Below are 16,723 nucleotides of genomic sequence, written 5' to 3'. Positions count from 1 at the left end.
ACCATAACTCACACGGGAAAGGAAAGGTTACTGCTGGAGCCAGTAGCCAGAACGAACATATTTGGAACGCTTTAATACTCTTTGCATCGGCATGAAAGCTTGACACAAAGGAAGCTGAATTTAGCAAAGCTTAAGGACCATTCTGAGTCTTTTGTCTTCTGCTACAACTACTACAACTGCTACACACTCAACTAGGGATGCAAACAATTAATCGACTTACAATTAATTGTCGATTAATGGTTTATTAGATTAAGATTAGTTCCATTTGACTAATAACATCCACTTAAACCTTTTCAGTGCTGGTCATTCCTTAAGTGGAGCCAGTTGACAGAGAAATAATCATGGCGGAGGCATCCCAGGACAGGAAAGTGGAACAGTTCAAAGGAGTCAGATTTGGGATGCAAGGTGCATTTTATGCAGTACTGTTATGAAACAAACACTAGCCAAGCTTAAACTATCAAATTAATAATGCTCATTCAGCTGTGCAGCATAGCAGAGCAGCGACAACTTCACAACCAAACATTACTGATATGCTAAGAAGAAAATACACACATTGTTTATTCAACCAGTAATTTAACACAGATGAAAGAGAAACATTTTTTTGTTAAATACAACAATGTTTTTAAAATCAGCATATTAAAAAAAACTTTACTGCTATGGAAAGACGATCAGCTCTCTTGAAACAAGCGAAAACGCTGGTTTCTAAGAAGATGGCCGCTTATCAATTAATTGTTAGTAGATCAATAAGGGCAATGGACTTTAGATTAACTTATTAATTGATAACTTTGTAACTTAACCTCTAAAAATGTTGAGAGAACGAAGAATCTGGCGTAACAACAATGTGTAAAATATGACCATTATATGGGCCATCATATACCAGAGTCCATTTACTGCCATCGGCCTGCTGGCAGCTGCTGGATGAAGGCCAAGTACCCGTCAGCCGCACTAATCATATCAGCTGAGAGGCTCTCTCCGTCTCTGTTAGATCTCTTCTCCTAGCTCCTCCTTCTTTACCTCTCATATTTGCTCTCAGCTGCTTTTTTGTTCAAAAAGAGGAAAAAGGGCAAAAATCCAGAGGCCAAAAATGACATTAAATCCCCTGAAAGGCTCCACAGAGATTACTGTTTGAAAATGCCAGCCCTCCAGATGATTTTTCTCTCCCTCTCTCTCTTTCCCCCCTCTCCACTTCTCTCCCCTAACTTCACTCTCATTTTCTTTCAGCTGAGAGGTGCCGACAGCCCAGACACAATAATCCAGCTCCGCTGTGGAAGCACCACAGTGGCACAGTGCTGCACCGCAAAGGTTTTTCCCACGTATGGCGCGAGGGCAAAGCCGGGTGTCCCGCTGCGGCAGAGTTGCCGAACATCACAGCTACAAGCCAAGGAGATGGCTGAGGCGTGCTGCGCCGCTCGACAGCTCTGCTTCAAATAGTTGTCATATTTTCCATTAGTCAGCTTTACCACTGAAGAAGAGACAGACAGGAGGGAAGAACGTTCGACAAAGAAAGTCAACGCTTTATATTTTATTCCCAACAAGCTGGAGTGAAGGTAGAGGACACAGAGGACACGACAGAATGGAGACGTATGATTCACTATGGCAATCCCTGAAGGGACAAGCTAGAAGAGAAGATGATCAAATGTTGTATCCAATGTTGTATGATGATGACTGCCACTCTACAATCAGAGTCTACAGCGCAGCCGAAAGACTAAATAAATATCAAACGTTTCAGTGTAAAAAAAAAGAAGAAGTTAATTTCAGGCTTAATATGATTCTTTTAAACTGGAAGCTAAAGTTGATCAAAGTCAATCCAAAATCTGGAAAGAAAAAGCTTAACACCAATTGGAAAATGCAAGGCAGATGCTAACTTTAGTTTTAACAACTAGCGGTTAGCTAGACATGTTATTCTCCCAACTCTCGTCTGCCATACTGTCACAGTTTCAAACTACCCAGTGATGGGGGTTTCCTTGAACACTACTGTAACCAAGTGTTTACAGTCAGCCTGTTGAGAAGGCTTTATTAGCTTACACAACTGGAGTGGGTAGGAACTACTTCCCTTCTTACTTCAAAATAAGGGCCTCAAACGATTGGTGTCCAAATTCAGGGACCCAGTCTACCCAGTTAACATACAGAAGGTTCTTCGTCAACTACACAGGCTGGTACTGGATGGTAAACCTTCAGGTTTATTCCTATCCTTACCTCGCCATTTGTGTTGTCGTCAAGCAACAGTGAAAGAACTAAAAACAAGCTTTTCAAAATAATTTTTATTGAATTATTTTATTAATTAAATTAATTGATTCTTTTTTAGAAAAGCCATACAACACAAATGTTGTAAGCTTCTAATTTTTGTACCACCAGACACTAAAATACTTGTATTTACAACTCTAGTCTCCCGCTTTGTACGTCATTGTTGCAAGAACAAAAATTTTCCATTCTGCCCACAATGCATCTTGGTACTAGATAGAAGGATACACCAGACCTGTCTCTCAAAAAGGAGAACGCATTTAGAGGAGCTTTCGAATTTGGAAAGGCTTTGTCACATAACTGTGATGTAATCGGCCTTCGAAGGATGCAGCCCCTGAATTTGGACACACCCCACACTGTGGGGCCCGCAATGTCACGTTTATAGCACACTCTTCACATTCACGGCTCGATAATACTGACTAGTACGTCACTTTAACAAGAAACATGGTATTCTAACATTGCCGGATTCTGTGTCATGAACTCCCACATCTTAGCTCTCAGCGCTGCATGCCTGCATATTTCTCAATCTCCGGGATGACAGGCCTTTTGAAAAAGAGTCAGAATAAGGAATAGACAGAGACGTTTCTGTGTCTTGTTTTACTCAAAGAGCTTGACATGTCATGTTGATGACTTTATCTTGGTTTCTTTTCCAGAGCACTGTCTCAGGGTATGAATGTCAGAGACTACTAGGTCATCAGCTGAACCCAACACCATGGCTCCTGGCAAACAAACATGCAGCTAAGTGGTTTTTTTAGACAATGGGATCTTCTAAAGTCCTTATGGGAACTGCTAGCTGGTGTGATATAAGCTTCATTTACAAGGATCCGTGAAAGACACTGTCTATTTAAAACTACCGGCTGCTTGATATCAGAGTGCATCCATCTTAAAATACAGTGGCTCCATTCATGAGGAAACAGGATCCAGTTGTTTCGGTATTTTCTCACCTCTCACTCGCTGTGATCAGAGCAACTCGACTACAAGGCATCTCTCATTTGCCACGACGCGCAAACATCTCACAAACGCTGTTACAGGAAACAAGTGCTCTGTAACCGGAGTCCGTCAGACTCCTTCCAAAAAAATATATGGATAATACCGTCCTATCCATCTCTACCCAGCACTACGCTCTTCATTCTCACCTCCGCAGAAACCGGTGGTAGTGTATTTCATGCCGGTCCCAGGTGGGTCTTTAAGAGTCAAATGTCAAAGGCTGGGCTGCACCAAGACACTTAATGAATATGAAATGAGTTAGGGGGACTGTGGGAAACAGAGGAGAGCGGTGTGTGAAGACAGTCATGGCTCCTCCGTCACCGGGTGGGAGTAGACTGAGTCACTGAGGGATGGGCCTGGACAAGAGGAAGAAATGACACACACCACGGATATCCAATGTTACTCAAGACCGGGCAAGGGCCGTTTACTTATATCATGGTATATTATCTCCTTAAAGTGACATGCCAGAAAAAGAGATGGAGTGATAAGAGATTTTTCTGCTGGTTAGAGCCTAAGGGGTTGTTGGTCTGTTGTTCTGTTGCCTTCTACCGTAGGACGTTTGGTACCTGCTTCAACCAGTTTTCCGTTTCCAGCTTATCGAATGTCGAGCAGACTGAAGTGGCCCAAATGGGGGCCGGTACTAAAATTAAAAGAACATGCAAATACTTAACCACAATAAAGACAAGTACATGGTTATATGATGGTGTGTTTACCAGTGCTGGTAAAATTAAGACTGCACTGCTAAACGAGATTACTGTATGCTCCTGGTCAGCTGGCTGAAACAAAATATTGGCAATATTGAAAAAAAACACAATTTCGCAATGTGGTGTTCCCATTTAACAACAAGAGAGATTTAAAAATCACATGTGGATGAGTATGTTCACATGATAGGCCATCAAAAAATATGCCACGCCATTGTCGTCCAGCTACTTCCTGCCATCTTTCATCTTCTGATGTGTAATGAAAAAAAAACAACAAAAAGTGTTTCAATTGCAGTTTTGTGATATAAACCAATGTCAATACGGCCAAACGCCGTCTTCATCCAAGCGCCAAACCTTATTGAAAAACAAGTGGTTTTTCAAAGTAAAAGACAAGTACTTCTAACAACATGCTTGCAAAAACAAGCGCATGTGAAAATAGAATTTCAATATAGCTACGCTGAATTGAAAAGCTTGGGCAGGTGAAGCTAAAACTAAGCCAATAGTGCAGCATATTAACAGACAAAAGTTTTCCATCTTAAATGCATAATGTTCTTTTTTACAGTTTTGGCTTAATTACTGCTCTGATTGTGTTGTTCTCTCAGCAAAAAGCATGTTTTAGAGTCTGTATACTCAAGTTAACAATGATTTGATTACTAATTTAGTTTTGTTAACTGATTAAATGTGATTTTATTAATTTTTTTCAGCCATAGTGTAAAAATAATATTATGCTATATTTTATTTCAGCAATTTTAGGAATAATCGTTGCTTCCATGTTTGAAATAAACACAATTTGTTCATATTACACAGTTTTGTTTGACATTTTAATAGTGTTGATAGACTAATGCTCTAAAACTGTTATATTCACCACAAAAATCTAAAAAAAGTCTACTCGAGACATTGTACAAAATAGTCATTTTCCTTACACATACACCCTTAGTGTGTGTGGTAATCATGAAAATCTCCACAAAAGGTATTATGGGAAGCAACAAAAACGTCTGAGCTTTGAAACCACAATGAGATCATCTGACGCTCTGAGACTCCCTTCTATCTTCGGAGATGGACTGCTAGCTTATTAAAAGCATGGCTCTAGCCAGGGGACAGGAGGGTAGGGGTGGGGGGGGGGGGGGGGGGGGGGGGGGCACATTGTCCCATGTGCAGAGAACACATGGGGCTAAGTCTGAGCGATTCAGACGTCTTCTCGGCGCCCGTTTCATGCGTTGAACACAAACACGAGCAGAGTATTCCCGCCTCCATTAACAGAATCGACAGACGCGGCAGCAACACGGCGCTATTTTTGCAGCCGCCAAACTGCCAGGCTCTCGTATTTTTAGCATCCTAACCTCTACCCTATTTTCATGGCTGTCCCACTCTCAGAATAGGAGCACATTCCACCACAATGTTGTGTGTATGTGTACTACTTGAGATGTGGACAGTTGTCATCCATGTGATGTTAACACAGATCCCTAGAGGGAGAGGGGAAGTGTGAGATTTCGTGAAGTGAGCTCTGGCCTGAGAGCTGCAAAGGGTGGTTTTCCCTGCAACCAATGAAACAACACACAGGGTAATCACTCTATATATAGCAGATGTGATGGCAGGTAAGGGGCTGGGGGGTTTCTTGTAAAATATGAGGGAAAATTAGGGCAGGCGAGCTTTAAAGATTAATCATGACACCAAGCGCCCGTCTCTAGCCTGCCATGCAGACGATGCCACCGCAGAGGTGGAAACAGAGAGAGAGAAAGGAGGGGGAGATAAAGTGCGAGAGAGAAGAGAGACACTTTGAGAATGAAAATGCCCTGCAGATGAGTTCTGGGGTGATGAATGTCCATAGTTCAATACCGCACATGAATTACAGCGTGGGCTGGGGGATAAAACATGGAGACCGGGGCTGGGGAGTGCACATGTGTGGGTGTGTGTGTGAGTGTGTGTGTCAGTGAACTGTCCATGCAGAGCCCATTGCGAACAAGCCATCTGTAGAAATAAGTAAAGAAGTGATTACAACAGGCCCAGCTCAATTTCTGACAGTTGATGCTTGACTGCCCCTGTAGAGCTGAATTGATTTAAATGAAGAAGCTATGAATATTTTATAGGGATCCTCTCTCTCTCTCTCTCTCTCTCTCTTCCCTCGTTCACCTGAACATTTTTTGATCTTCTCATCCGCATGTCTGTGGTTCCGCCTGTGTGTGTATGTGTGTGTGTCTCCCTGTGACATCAGGGAGAATGTAATTATTGACAGCGAGATTATGGCCCTATTGTCACAATGTCTGCAATCAGCTGGGCTTCTTTAAGCCTCCGTGAATCAATGACACTTCCTGAATCCATTCCGTCTGCCCCTGCTTTGTTCATCAAAGCGAGCTGTGCAGAGAACACCAGGCCTTGTTTGGGGATTTAGTGACAAATCAAGCCCGTGTACAGTAGAGCGCCTCCGGCTAATTCTCTCTCCAAACAAGACGAGGCCCGTCGCTAAACCTGAGAGTCTGTCCAAGGAAAACCAAATGCAGCAACCGTCCAACGAACACAACATGGGACGCGCCATCATTCAGTGATTAGGAGTCCGCTATGGAGTCGCTTGTGCAAGTTCTGCTCGGGCCACACCCCTTTCAGTACATCTGAAAATTTCTGACAGCTAAAGGAGTCAAAAGAGATCCGTGCACCTCAGTTGCCCTGGGTAACCTTGCAACATGCTACGTCTCCTGCTCTGAGGGCATCTCAATTCGGTAAAGGGTAAATTGCATTAAAAAGGGCAGTGGCAGCTTTGAATGTTGGTGGCGAGGTGCTGATTTTGGAGCGAGTGTTGGCAGATTGTGAAATGCCCCCCAGCCATTCCCATGGAAGGCAGCAGGAGAGGACTTCAAGTCCTTTCACCGTTATTTTTTTCTGCCATCGACAAAAAAACATACCTGGATGACAGAACGCATTATGGATGTAGACCTGAAGGTCAAAGCCAATGTGTTCCTTTGGACAAACTGATCCCTTCCACCATTTCCTGTGTCTGAGGTTCTATTCAATGCCGCCATTGGCTGAAAGGTTTCACCAACAAAGAAAAATGTCTGATTTTCCCTCCCACAACAGGAACGTCGTCTCAGGGTATTGCTGGGCTGAAGGAGAACACACTGAAGTACCAGACAATATGAGACATGATCAGACTATTATCAACCTGAAGTTTAATGGAGCATTCTATTTGGAGTCAGAAGGAGGGAAGAACTTGGGGGAAATAAATGAATAGTCTTCCAAACTATTTTCTGCCGTGTACAATGTTTTTATGATATAAAGCACTTTGACCTGCCTTGTTACTGAAATGTGTCATACAAAGAAACTATGATTTGATTTGGATATAGCTTTAAATATTGGTCATCAGCCGTAACAGTGACATTAATTTCAGATTTCAATATTGGCCCAAAATGTTCACATCGGTGCACCCTGAAATTTCGGTTATTTTCTGCACTGATAGAAAATATCAGTGTAAGGAAAAATTACACTGATCTTTTTCCTTACACTGTAAGGAAAAATTCTTATGTTAATAATTCACAGCAAAAGGTCATGGAGGTTATTTGATCAGAGGTCACAATTTAGAAGAAATATCTGGTCCAAACAAGTACCATAGCTAGCATTACTCTATGTGCATTTATTCTAATATTTCAGAAAATATTTAGTATCACATAGGATACATATTTAAGAACATTTATTGGCATAATTCAAGAAAAAATACGCTATACGGAATAATTTAAATGACCTTTGGCAACATGTGGGCAACATGGGGGAAACTGACCTGGAGTCAGAACTGACTGTGTTATTAGAAGTGTTTATACTGTGCTGTGTGTTTTCTCACTTCTCAGCCCATCCCTGCCAAATAAACACAAGTGCATATAGAAACAAAGCAAAGAGGTCATCTTTGTAGTTCTTTCCAAAACCACCAGCTTGCAAAAAAAAAGGAAGAAAAAAAAGAGTCCAAACCCATCAACAAGTGTTTTTAGTATGTTTTCATGCAGCCTGACAGCACAAACCATTAGGGACACTTCAGCTGTGTCCCGTAACGCCGTAACCGTCTGAGAAACCAGGAGAGAAGCTGCGGCTTCTCTCGGGAAATTTGGGTGGACTTTCTTCCGTGCAAATCACGCCAAACGGCCTCGCTCACGGACAGACTTCAAATGGATGGTGACGGTGCCCTCCAGATCAGCGCACCGACAAACAATAAAGCGCCATCTGTTTCTTCATGGGCCTCATCTCCCGCTAGGCAATAGGACTTCCGCACTTAAAATACCACATGAGTCAGATTAAGCTGCCAGTCCCCTTTTGCCTCTCAGACGCACAGCGGTCACGTCCCCCCCTCCCCGCCCAGCCCTCCTGCATCCGCTCTCCACAAGACAAACTAGCAGAGAGCTCGTCTCACTCCGCTTCATCTTCTCTCTATGGAAATCCCTGGCGATCGTTTTTCTTCATCCAGCGGACAGACTGAGAGGAGGAGAAGAAAAAAAAAAAGCGAACAAAAACCCAATGGACTGCTGAGCCCCTGATGCAATCCCCCCTTTTCGCTTCATCCCTCCTCTCATTTTTTTTTTTAGAGTGTGACAGTCATGTGAACAAGGTCATGCACATTCTTTCATGCATGAGCCTCCAACTGTTGTTAGGCTTCTGACAAGCAGAGGGTGAAAAATCAAGCACATTTAATCTGCAAGGTCTGAGACTTTTTCTTTTCTTTTTTAAAGAAAATGTATGCAAAGAATCGGCGCTCCCACAATAACCAGATTACAGAAGTTAGCTAAAACGTGTGCTGACGGATAAAAGAGTAACAGCTGGAAAGAAAGCATGTTTAAGGAACTAATGGCACTGAGAATGAAGCGTCCGCACCTTCCAGATTTACGGCCAGATACCCAATGGGTCCTGAAGGCCACGATAGGCCTGGATAACCTCACTGAAGATGTGCATTCTTAGAGCCACAGAGTGCTGCTGTAAAAGTCCTAATGAATAGATAGATCCAACACTGAAAGGTTGAAAAGACAGAGGACCATAAACAACAGGAACCGATGGGGGTAAGAGGCACCAAATGGCAACCGGTGAGAAAATATTATGAGTACAATCTGCTATCTTTAGGAGAAATAAAATGAAAGCAAATCCTGTTTTTTTTTTAAGTGATGCATCCAGGAATTCATCCTTAAGAATATATCTTTTTTTTTTTTTGCTAAATTCATCAATATATTTAGTGTATAGGTGCAGAAGCCAAATAGCTTCTTTAGTTATGTATGTACTTTCACAAAAATCTGGCAAAGGTTACATGGAGATAATACTGTAAGTTTCCTTTACAAAATGAAGGAATTTCCTAATGAATAGGAAAGTGGCAAGAAAACAAAAAAAAAAACTGGCGCGTTTCTTAAAGTCATTCTAAGTTGAATAAAAACAAAGCAGCTAACATGTTCTAACCACCTCACTTGTATTTACTCGCAAACAGTAGAAAAAGAAAAAGAAAAAAGAAAGAAAGGATAAAAATAATGAGCTAAGAAATGGAAGCTCAAATCTATAAGAAAATCAATTATTAGAAAATGAATATTGATGTTCTGGTTTTGGAAGAAAAAAAAGCATGCTGGGATTTGAGTGAAAGATGTCTGCTGCTGCTGCTGCAGCCGGAGGAGGTAGTGGCAACATTAGCAGCAAAAAGCAGAAGAAGACGGTGAATGTGGCTAAAGCAGTGCTGGGAAACAGATTCTGCCAAAAATAATTGGAGCCATCTTTGACATGCTTCATGGTCATTTAGCTTCCAGAGCTTCTACCTGAAGATTGATGGAAATAAAGTCAGGATGTAGTGAAAGAGACATATTGCATTCTTGCCTCTACTAATCTGTGGAAACTTTTATAAAACTCCAATTAAACGGATTGGATTTACATTATTGACAAATGACCAAAAATCTCTGCATGTGGACAAGAGGTCAAAGCTCAAGCAAAAAAAAAAAAAAAAAACTCCAAACATTCATCTCCACTGAGCCTCGGATGTTCTCTGTTTTCAAATTATGATTTGTTTTTATCGCGGATATAATAAAGTGAAAAACAATCCGACCTTCTGTCTGTGTGGTTTCCAGCCCAGCTATAGGTGTCTGAGCCGTGATGACACTAACAGATGATGTTAGTGCCCCCCCCCCTAGATGTGCATTAAATCCTTTATTGCACCGTTGCAGTAAAGGCAAAGAGCCGCTATGCTGCCTCCCCCCGCCCTGCTTGCTATCCCTCACTTGAGCAAAACAATGAGGAATTGAGGGATCAGAGGTCTCTTCCAGGGCCAAAAACCCCCACCGTCTCCCCTCAGACGAGCTCACATGGTTTGAATCAATGCCGCCGCTAGAGCCGTTTAGTGGATCGGCTCAATAAATACTATCTGGGCTCGCGTCGGATATGTGCTTTGATAGTGATTTGTCTCCTCCGGTCAGGAGGGGACGTTGGGGGCTGGAGGAGGAGGATGGGGAGGGGGGTACTTTAATCTCATCTGACTTGGAAAAACAAGCAGTGACAGAAGACGATGGAGACGGACTCCAACGCAAACAACAACAAAAAAGAAAAAAAAGAAGTGTTTTGGGTGATTTTAGTTCTTGCTGCCAAACATCAGAAATTCCTGTCTACATATCCTCTTTGTCGCATGTTCCTATAGTCTGGGGATGGGGAGGAAATTGGCCCTTAAGAGCCTGTGGAGATTCCTGTCTTCTTTCTTTTTTTTTTTTTACGCTCCTACAGCAGTGAAAGACAACAGAACTCTCCTCCATTAAGCTCTGTGTGGTGCAGCTGCTTTGAAGTAAATAATGGGACGGGCTGCTGCTAGTTTTATTGCAACAGAGAGACTATCAGCCAGGCAGATGCGTGCTTCTTGCTGGATATTGCGTGAAGGACAAAAAAGAAAAAAAAGAAAAGAAAAAAAAAACGACGTAATGCATGCCAAAAGAAAAATCACTGATCTGAGTCAATGAAATATTAAAATGCTGTTCATAGACATGACAGAAGGCCTGGAATCATCATATCTGGGAGAGTATAATAAATAAATGCATCAGGATTACTATTGTTATTATTATTATTAAAAAATGTAAAAAATTTGTTTTTTCCCACCTAACTGGAATATTTTGAGTTAAGAATTAAAGTGATAAAAGGAATGAGGGCCAAAAGGAAACAGAAAGGGGCCAACAATCACACAGATTAAAATTGTCCAGGTCTGAAAACCATCAAACTGTATTTACAGAATAAATAAGTGAATATGATATGATTCACCTGCTTACTTTTTTTTTTTTTACTAGTTTCACAACTTGTATTAAATTCATCTTTCCAGTAATCAAGAGGAAAACTTTCAGGGCTTCTTATAGCCTAGCTGATTAGCCGTGCGCAGCAACAGATGGGGGAGGGGCAGAGCAGTGTTTCCCTGTGATAAAATCCCAGATTTCCCATCTCATTCTCTGAGATCGCAGTAAAACCTTTAGAAACATGCGACGGAAAATGTCAGCGGTTTTTAAACCTGCAACTTTTTAAGAGCCCACTACCTTCCACTCACGTCTGTCTGTAAGAAACGGCTTATTTAGAATAACTTGTTTTTCTGAGAGTAGGTTCAGAAAAGGATCAAATGATTTGATTTTATTAAATGATGCTCTTTGACCTTGAGAAACTATGCAAAAGGAAGTTAAAGGCTGAAAAATAAATACAAAAGAAATGCTTAAATGTAATATTTAATGTAATATGTTAAATGTAATATTTAAATGCTTAAATGTAATATTTACTAACAGAACAGCAAAGAAATGATGCAATATTTATGCTCAGCTTTACAGAGCTACTATATTAATACGTAAATATACCAAAGTTGATGTGCATGAATAATCAAAAATAAAGAAATTATTTTTGTGGTGGCCCCAAAACAAGATCCTGCTCATGGCCTCAGACAACCTTGAGCCGGCTCTGGTGCCAATCACAAACCGACTAGAAACTACCAAACAGTGCTGTCCAGGTTGTGACAGGCTGCTGCTGCTGCTGCTGCTGCTGCTGCTGCTGCTGCTGCTGCTCAGGGTGCAGCTCTCCAGATTACTGGAGAACCCCGGGGAGAACTCAGGCAGAAGAAGTTTGAGCTGATTAAGGCTTACATGGCCTGCAAAAACACTGGCTGTATTTAGAGCATATTTCAGGAACGAAAAAGCCTGGGATAAAGTGGCTGGGGTCAGAGCGGCAGCAAACCCTGAGGTTTCTCAGGATGAGGGAACAGAAAACTAAACACTCCGGCAGGCTGCCTGCCTTGTGAGGCAGCAAACGCAGAAAGAAATAGAAAAGTAGGTCAGATGGAGCCTATATATACACACAAGAAAAGATGCATCTTCTTTTAAACAGGCATGTGAGTATTTCACGTGGAACATAAGGAAACGGAATATATTTGAATAAATAACTAAAATTCTCCAAACTTTTCCTAAAGAATGAGTTGAAGTTGCAGGGAATATAAAAAGAGAGAGGGAGAGGGGGGGGGGGACACCTACAGTGATTGGAGCCGTTCCAGTGATGGTTCCTGATGGACGTGCTGTAAGGATGGGGCGCCCCGGGCACCAGCCCCTTCTCTGGGATCAAGCATCCTCTGCTCTGGTTGTAATAATCCATCATTAAAAACGGGTTCGGGCTGGGATTCAGTCCCACAACGTCCACGCTCTCGTACATCATACGCGGCAGAGAGGCGGCGGCGGCGGGGGAGAGGCGCTGGAAACACGGAGCGGTGCTCAGAGGTAGACTGGCTCAGATGGAGGGGAGAGCGAGGGGGGAAACGGCATCAAGATCGAGGGAAAAGTGATAGATCCAAACACAGCGGGACGATCTGGACATCTGGCATCTTCCTGCAGGAACCGCGACAGCAGCAGCAAAATGAAAAAAAATAATAATAAAAAGACATCAACCTCGTTTGAGAAGAAGATTTAAAAAAGCAGTCCGCATTGTGTCCGTCGGAGCAGCACCAAGAAAAAGAAAGAAAGAAAGAAAGAAAGAAAAAACACACACACACACACAATACGCCAAACCGAACCGAGGGAAGTTCAGCAGAAATAGATCTGTCCTGTCCGGTCCGGTCCGCTCAGGTCGGCCTCGATCGGAGTCGGAGCAACATTTAAACAAGGCTCCGTCCGCGTTGCGACCCGCAATTAAATCCCAGACAGCAGAGCAGGAATAAATCCGATCCGGGACAGAGGCGTTAAGATTCCGCGGAGTTGCGCTCCGTCGTCCGGCTGGGTTCCGCTCGGTTGTCCCGTTAGCGCCCGATCCGCCGCGGCTGGACTCCTTGTCAGCTTCCCCCTCCACCGCCAGCCACCGCCGTCCCCTCCTCTCCTGTGCAGCAACCAGGCGGCTTCCTTTCGCTCTCACTCAGACTCCCGGCTGCACCGCCTGCTTCGTGTTTGCAGAGAGAGAAATTGTTCCCACAGCAAGGCGAGCGGCGATCATATTGTGCAGAAATGTGACAAGGCGCAGCAGCTGAGCTGAGGGGATCTGGCTCCACCTCCAGCGGGCTCCGGCCTTTTTCACCCCCCTACCACCACCACCACCACCTCCTCCGTGTCTTTCATGCAGCCGCTCCGCCCATATTTAACCCTTTCAGGGACGTGACAATGGATGTCCCTTTCTGCAACGCAGGGCCTGAATGAGGCAGAGCGGGGCCCTCCCTCTACCCAGCAGCGGGGGCTTTAAATAGGAACGGCTTTCATGACATGATTGAGTTATATAAGCGCAGTAATTAGTCTTTCATATCTTTCCACGGGAGTTTATGGGTATAATGAAAGCTGCAGCAGAATGCATCTCTCTGATGGTTTTTTTCCCCTGTTAGTTCCTCACTCCTTACCATCTTCAATCAGTCCCTCAACCTGTTTTTTTTTTTCTTCCTTCCAACCCCAACACTCTTGTCTCCCTAATTTGCCTAATGCTATGCTGCTGAACTTTAGCTGAACCCAGGGAAGAAGGCGAGCCTCACCTCCCGGTGACCCGCTGGTTTGACTCGGGCTTCGCCTCTCCACCTCGCTCCCCGTCTCACATTATTCAAGGTTTCCCACCTTGTTGTACACCCCGAGTAACGGCGCCGCGCTCACTCCTCGAGCGCTGGCCCCGCAGACGGAGGACGCCGACAAACGAAAGTGGCGAAGTCACCCGGTGGCAGAGAGGCAGGCGAGTTTCTCACAGCCTGCTTACAGCTGGAAGAAAGTCCAGGAAGTTGTTTACAGGTTTCTTTTTTGCTGTTGTTCTTCGCACCTTTACTGTGCAGCATTCCATGTATCGCTGCAGAGACTCGCCGTGCGAGCACGCAGCGGTGTCATGCTCGCGACCGGATTCTGGGCCAAAGCTAGAACTAGAACAACGCAGCCGGAAAGCACAACAAACGTCATCGGTGGAAGAGAAGAAGAAGCAGAGATGATCCTGACACCAAGAAGGAACGTCTCTAACTTTTACACACTCAAAATCAGAGCTTCTTAGGACTTCTATAGAATCTGGTGGGGGAAAAAAAAAGAATAAATTATGCATTTCAGTTTATGGAGAGAAATCTAATTAAAAATCAACCAGAAAATTCTGATTTGTGCGTCTCTACTGCTAAAAAAAAATATGTAACTTCTGACATGTTTACGTTTAATTACTTAGGATATGTTTTTCAGATGCACTACGTTGGGGTGCAGTTGCTACCAATCACAGGTTTTGACTGATGCTATTGTTATTACTTCATATGCATATGTTGTTTGTTGCTGTGGTTCCTCTGTTTAGTTCTCTCTCTTTCTTTCAGACTTCTAGGGTGTTGACTTGTGTCCTCTTTATGCTTCCTTCTCTCTTCTACCCTTATCTCCCTCTTTCCCTTTAGACCTTTGCCCCACCATTCTATCTTTCTCTGCGTCCATTACATTTGAAATAAACCCAAAGCAACCTCTAATAAAGTTTCATATCAAGTAGCGTGTCATGGCTAAAGCTGTAATGCTCCACTTATGAAAATAAATCTGTTGGGCCTTAAATTGACATAACAGTCCTGAGTGCCATACTGCCGGACAAGACGCATTAAAAAAAGTCTGTAGAATGCGTAGCTGCATCAGATGACGTTAGGCGGACGCAGCCTGGACTGCCTGACAGGCGACAAGATGTCCCACGTTGAAGAATCTCGGCACGGATGAAGGCTTTTCAGAATAGCTTTGGCTGAACAAACTGTAACAGAGTGACCTTTTCAAATGTCTGCTTCATTATGGGTTCGGACACAAAGCCGACGGACTTGTGTTGTAAATGACGCCGCTGACGGAACAGCCCTCCTCCTCCGGTGATCCTACACCTGAGCCACAGGCCACAGCTGGGTCTGCCCAAGCCAGCTTTTGAAAAAGATGATCAGAATGGAGACTAGCAGGAGGGAGGAGCGGGAGGGTGAGTGGAGGGGGTTCCCTGCTCCACCCCCAGCTGACTGTGACACTTATTTAATGCAGATCCCGCTGTGTTTACCCTGCCTGATAAGAGGCGATGTGCAGACCCGGGCCGTGGCGACCCCTCGCCTGCATTGATAGCCACGCATTCCTCGACAGGATTAGCCAGATGAGTAATGGCTGTCAGAAAATGCTAATTTTCCAGGCTCTGTTTTCTTCTCCGAAGGGGATGGCATTCATCCTGGAGTGATACCCTGTGATTGCAGAGGACAAGCTGACAGATAACAGGCTGTTGATCATTACTTAATTAGGGAGGGAGGTCTTTTCCCTCCAACCTTTAACAGACATCTCAGAGAGAGAGAGAGATTTACAGCATTCTCCACTATTATTGGCATGCCTTGTAGAATGTGCACGAAAGCCTTAAGACGAATCGATCTTATGAATATGGCACACTTTGCTGCAGTGAGCTTTTCTTTACCATCCTCAATTTGCAGATCTTGAGCCCTCATCCAGTCTATGTTTCTTTAGTTTTTTTCATTCTTGCTCTGACTGTAGAAAAATAAACGTTTTAGGCAAGTAGTGATCTGACTGTTGAAGATCAACACACAGGTGGGTTGGTTGAATGGAGTGTTGCGCCATCTTTCCCAATCTGAAGAATGTTTGTGACAAATTAGGAATCGACCATGTGTATACCCCAACAGTACCGAATGGATTGCTAATCTTTTTCGGAGCGTTTGGAATCACTTGTTCCAATGACTGTGGAAGAAGTGATTTCTATAAAAATCTAATCGACATTTGCGCTTTTTTTCAGTGCAAGATAAATTATTTTAGGTGGAGGAGGGTGGCTTGATCCAAAGTATCAATAATATCAACAACAAGGCTGTATCAGCATCAAATCGACACTAGTTTGGTCAAATCAAGACTTTAGTTTCATATTTGGACTTTTATTTTATTTTTGCATCATAGTTTCTCAACTCTACCTCGAAAAAGATTTTGTTTTGCTCTCTAAGTTTTTGCACTTTATTTATTTAGAAAAAAATGCACACAAATTAGTTTTGCTTTTCTATTTTTTCTATTTATTGTGTTAACTTCTTAACTCTTAACCTCTCAACACCAGTCAATAGACAGTTAAGGTTATGTACAGTATATACTGTATATTCCTAACGTATTTTGTAGACAATTAAATTCTATCCTAGGCTTAAACTAAATAACTGAAAGGAAAGCCACAAAAACACCTGAAGTTTGATGTTACATTAAACCTAAATAATAAAAATTGTCAGTATTGGTATCAATATGATACTGTCCCTGTATTTACTTGGTGTCAGATCCATATCAATATATGAAATATCGCACACCTCTTATTTTAGAACACTTTATTCATATTTACTAGGGGTAAGTTAGAGAGGGTGCAGGAAAAAGTTGAAAGCTTAA

The 16,723-nt window shown here is 43.0% G+C and overlaps 1 protein-coding gene across 3 annotated transcripts in view; it reads right to left on the bottom strand.

Annotated features, from left to right (window-relative positions):
* Positions 1 to 16,723, bottom strand: part of raraa (retinoic acid receptor, alpha a) — a 188,390-nt gene that overhangs the window by 38,724 nt on the left and 132,943 nt on the right. Inside the window, exon 1 of one of the 3 annotated variants that reach the window (XM_032574245.1) lies at positions 12,410 to 14,824. The exons of the other annotated variants lie outside the window; for them this stretch is intronic. Within the exon in view, the coding sequence (XP_032430136.1) occupies positions 12,410 to 12,587 (178 nt within the window). The 5' untranslated portion in view covers positions 12,588 to 14,824. Of the gene's footprint in view, positions 1 to 12,409; positions 14,825 to 16,723 lie in introns of those variants that run through there. 3 annotated transcript variants of the gene reach the window in all.

Source organism: Xiphophorus hellerii, chromosome 10 (assembly GCF_003331165.1).
Source record: "Xiphophorus hellerii strain 12219 chromosome 10, Xiphophorus_hellerii-4.1, whole genome shotgun sequence".
In the NCBI taxonomy this organism is placed as follows: domain Eukaryota; kingdom Metazoa; phylum Chordata; class Actinopteri; order Cyprinodontiformes; family Poeciliidae; genus Xiphophorus; species Xiphophorus hellerii.
This window is presented reverse-complemented; position numbering and strand designations above follow the sequence as displayed.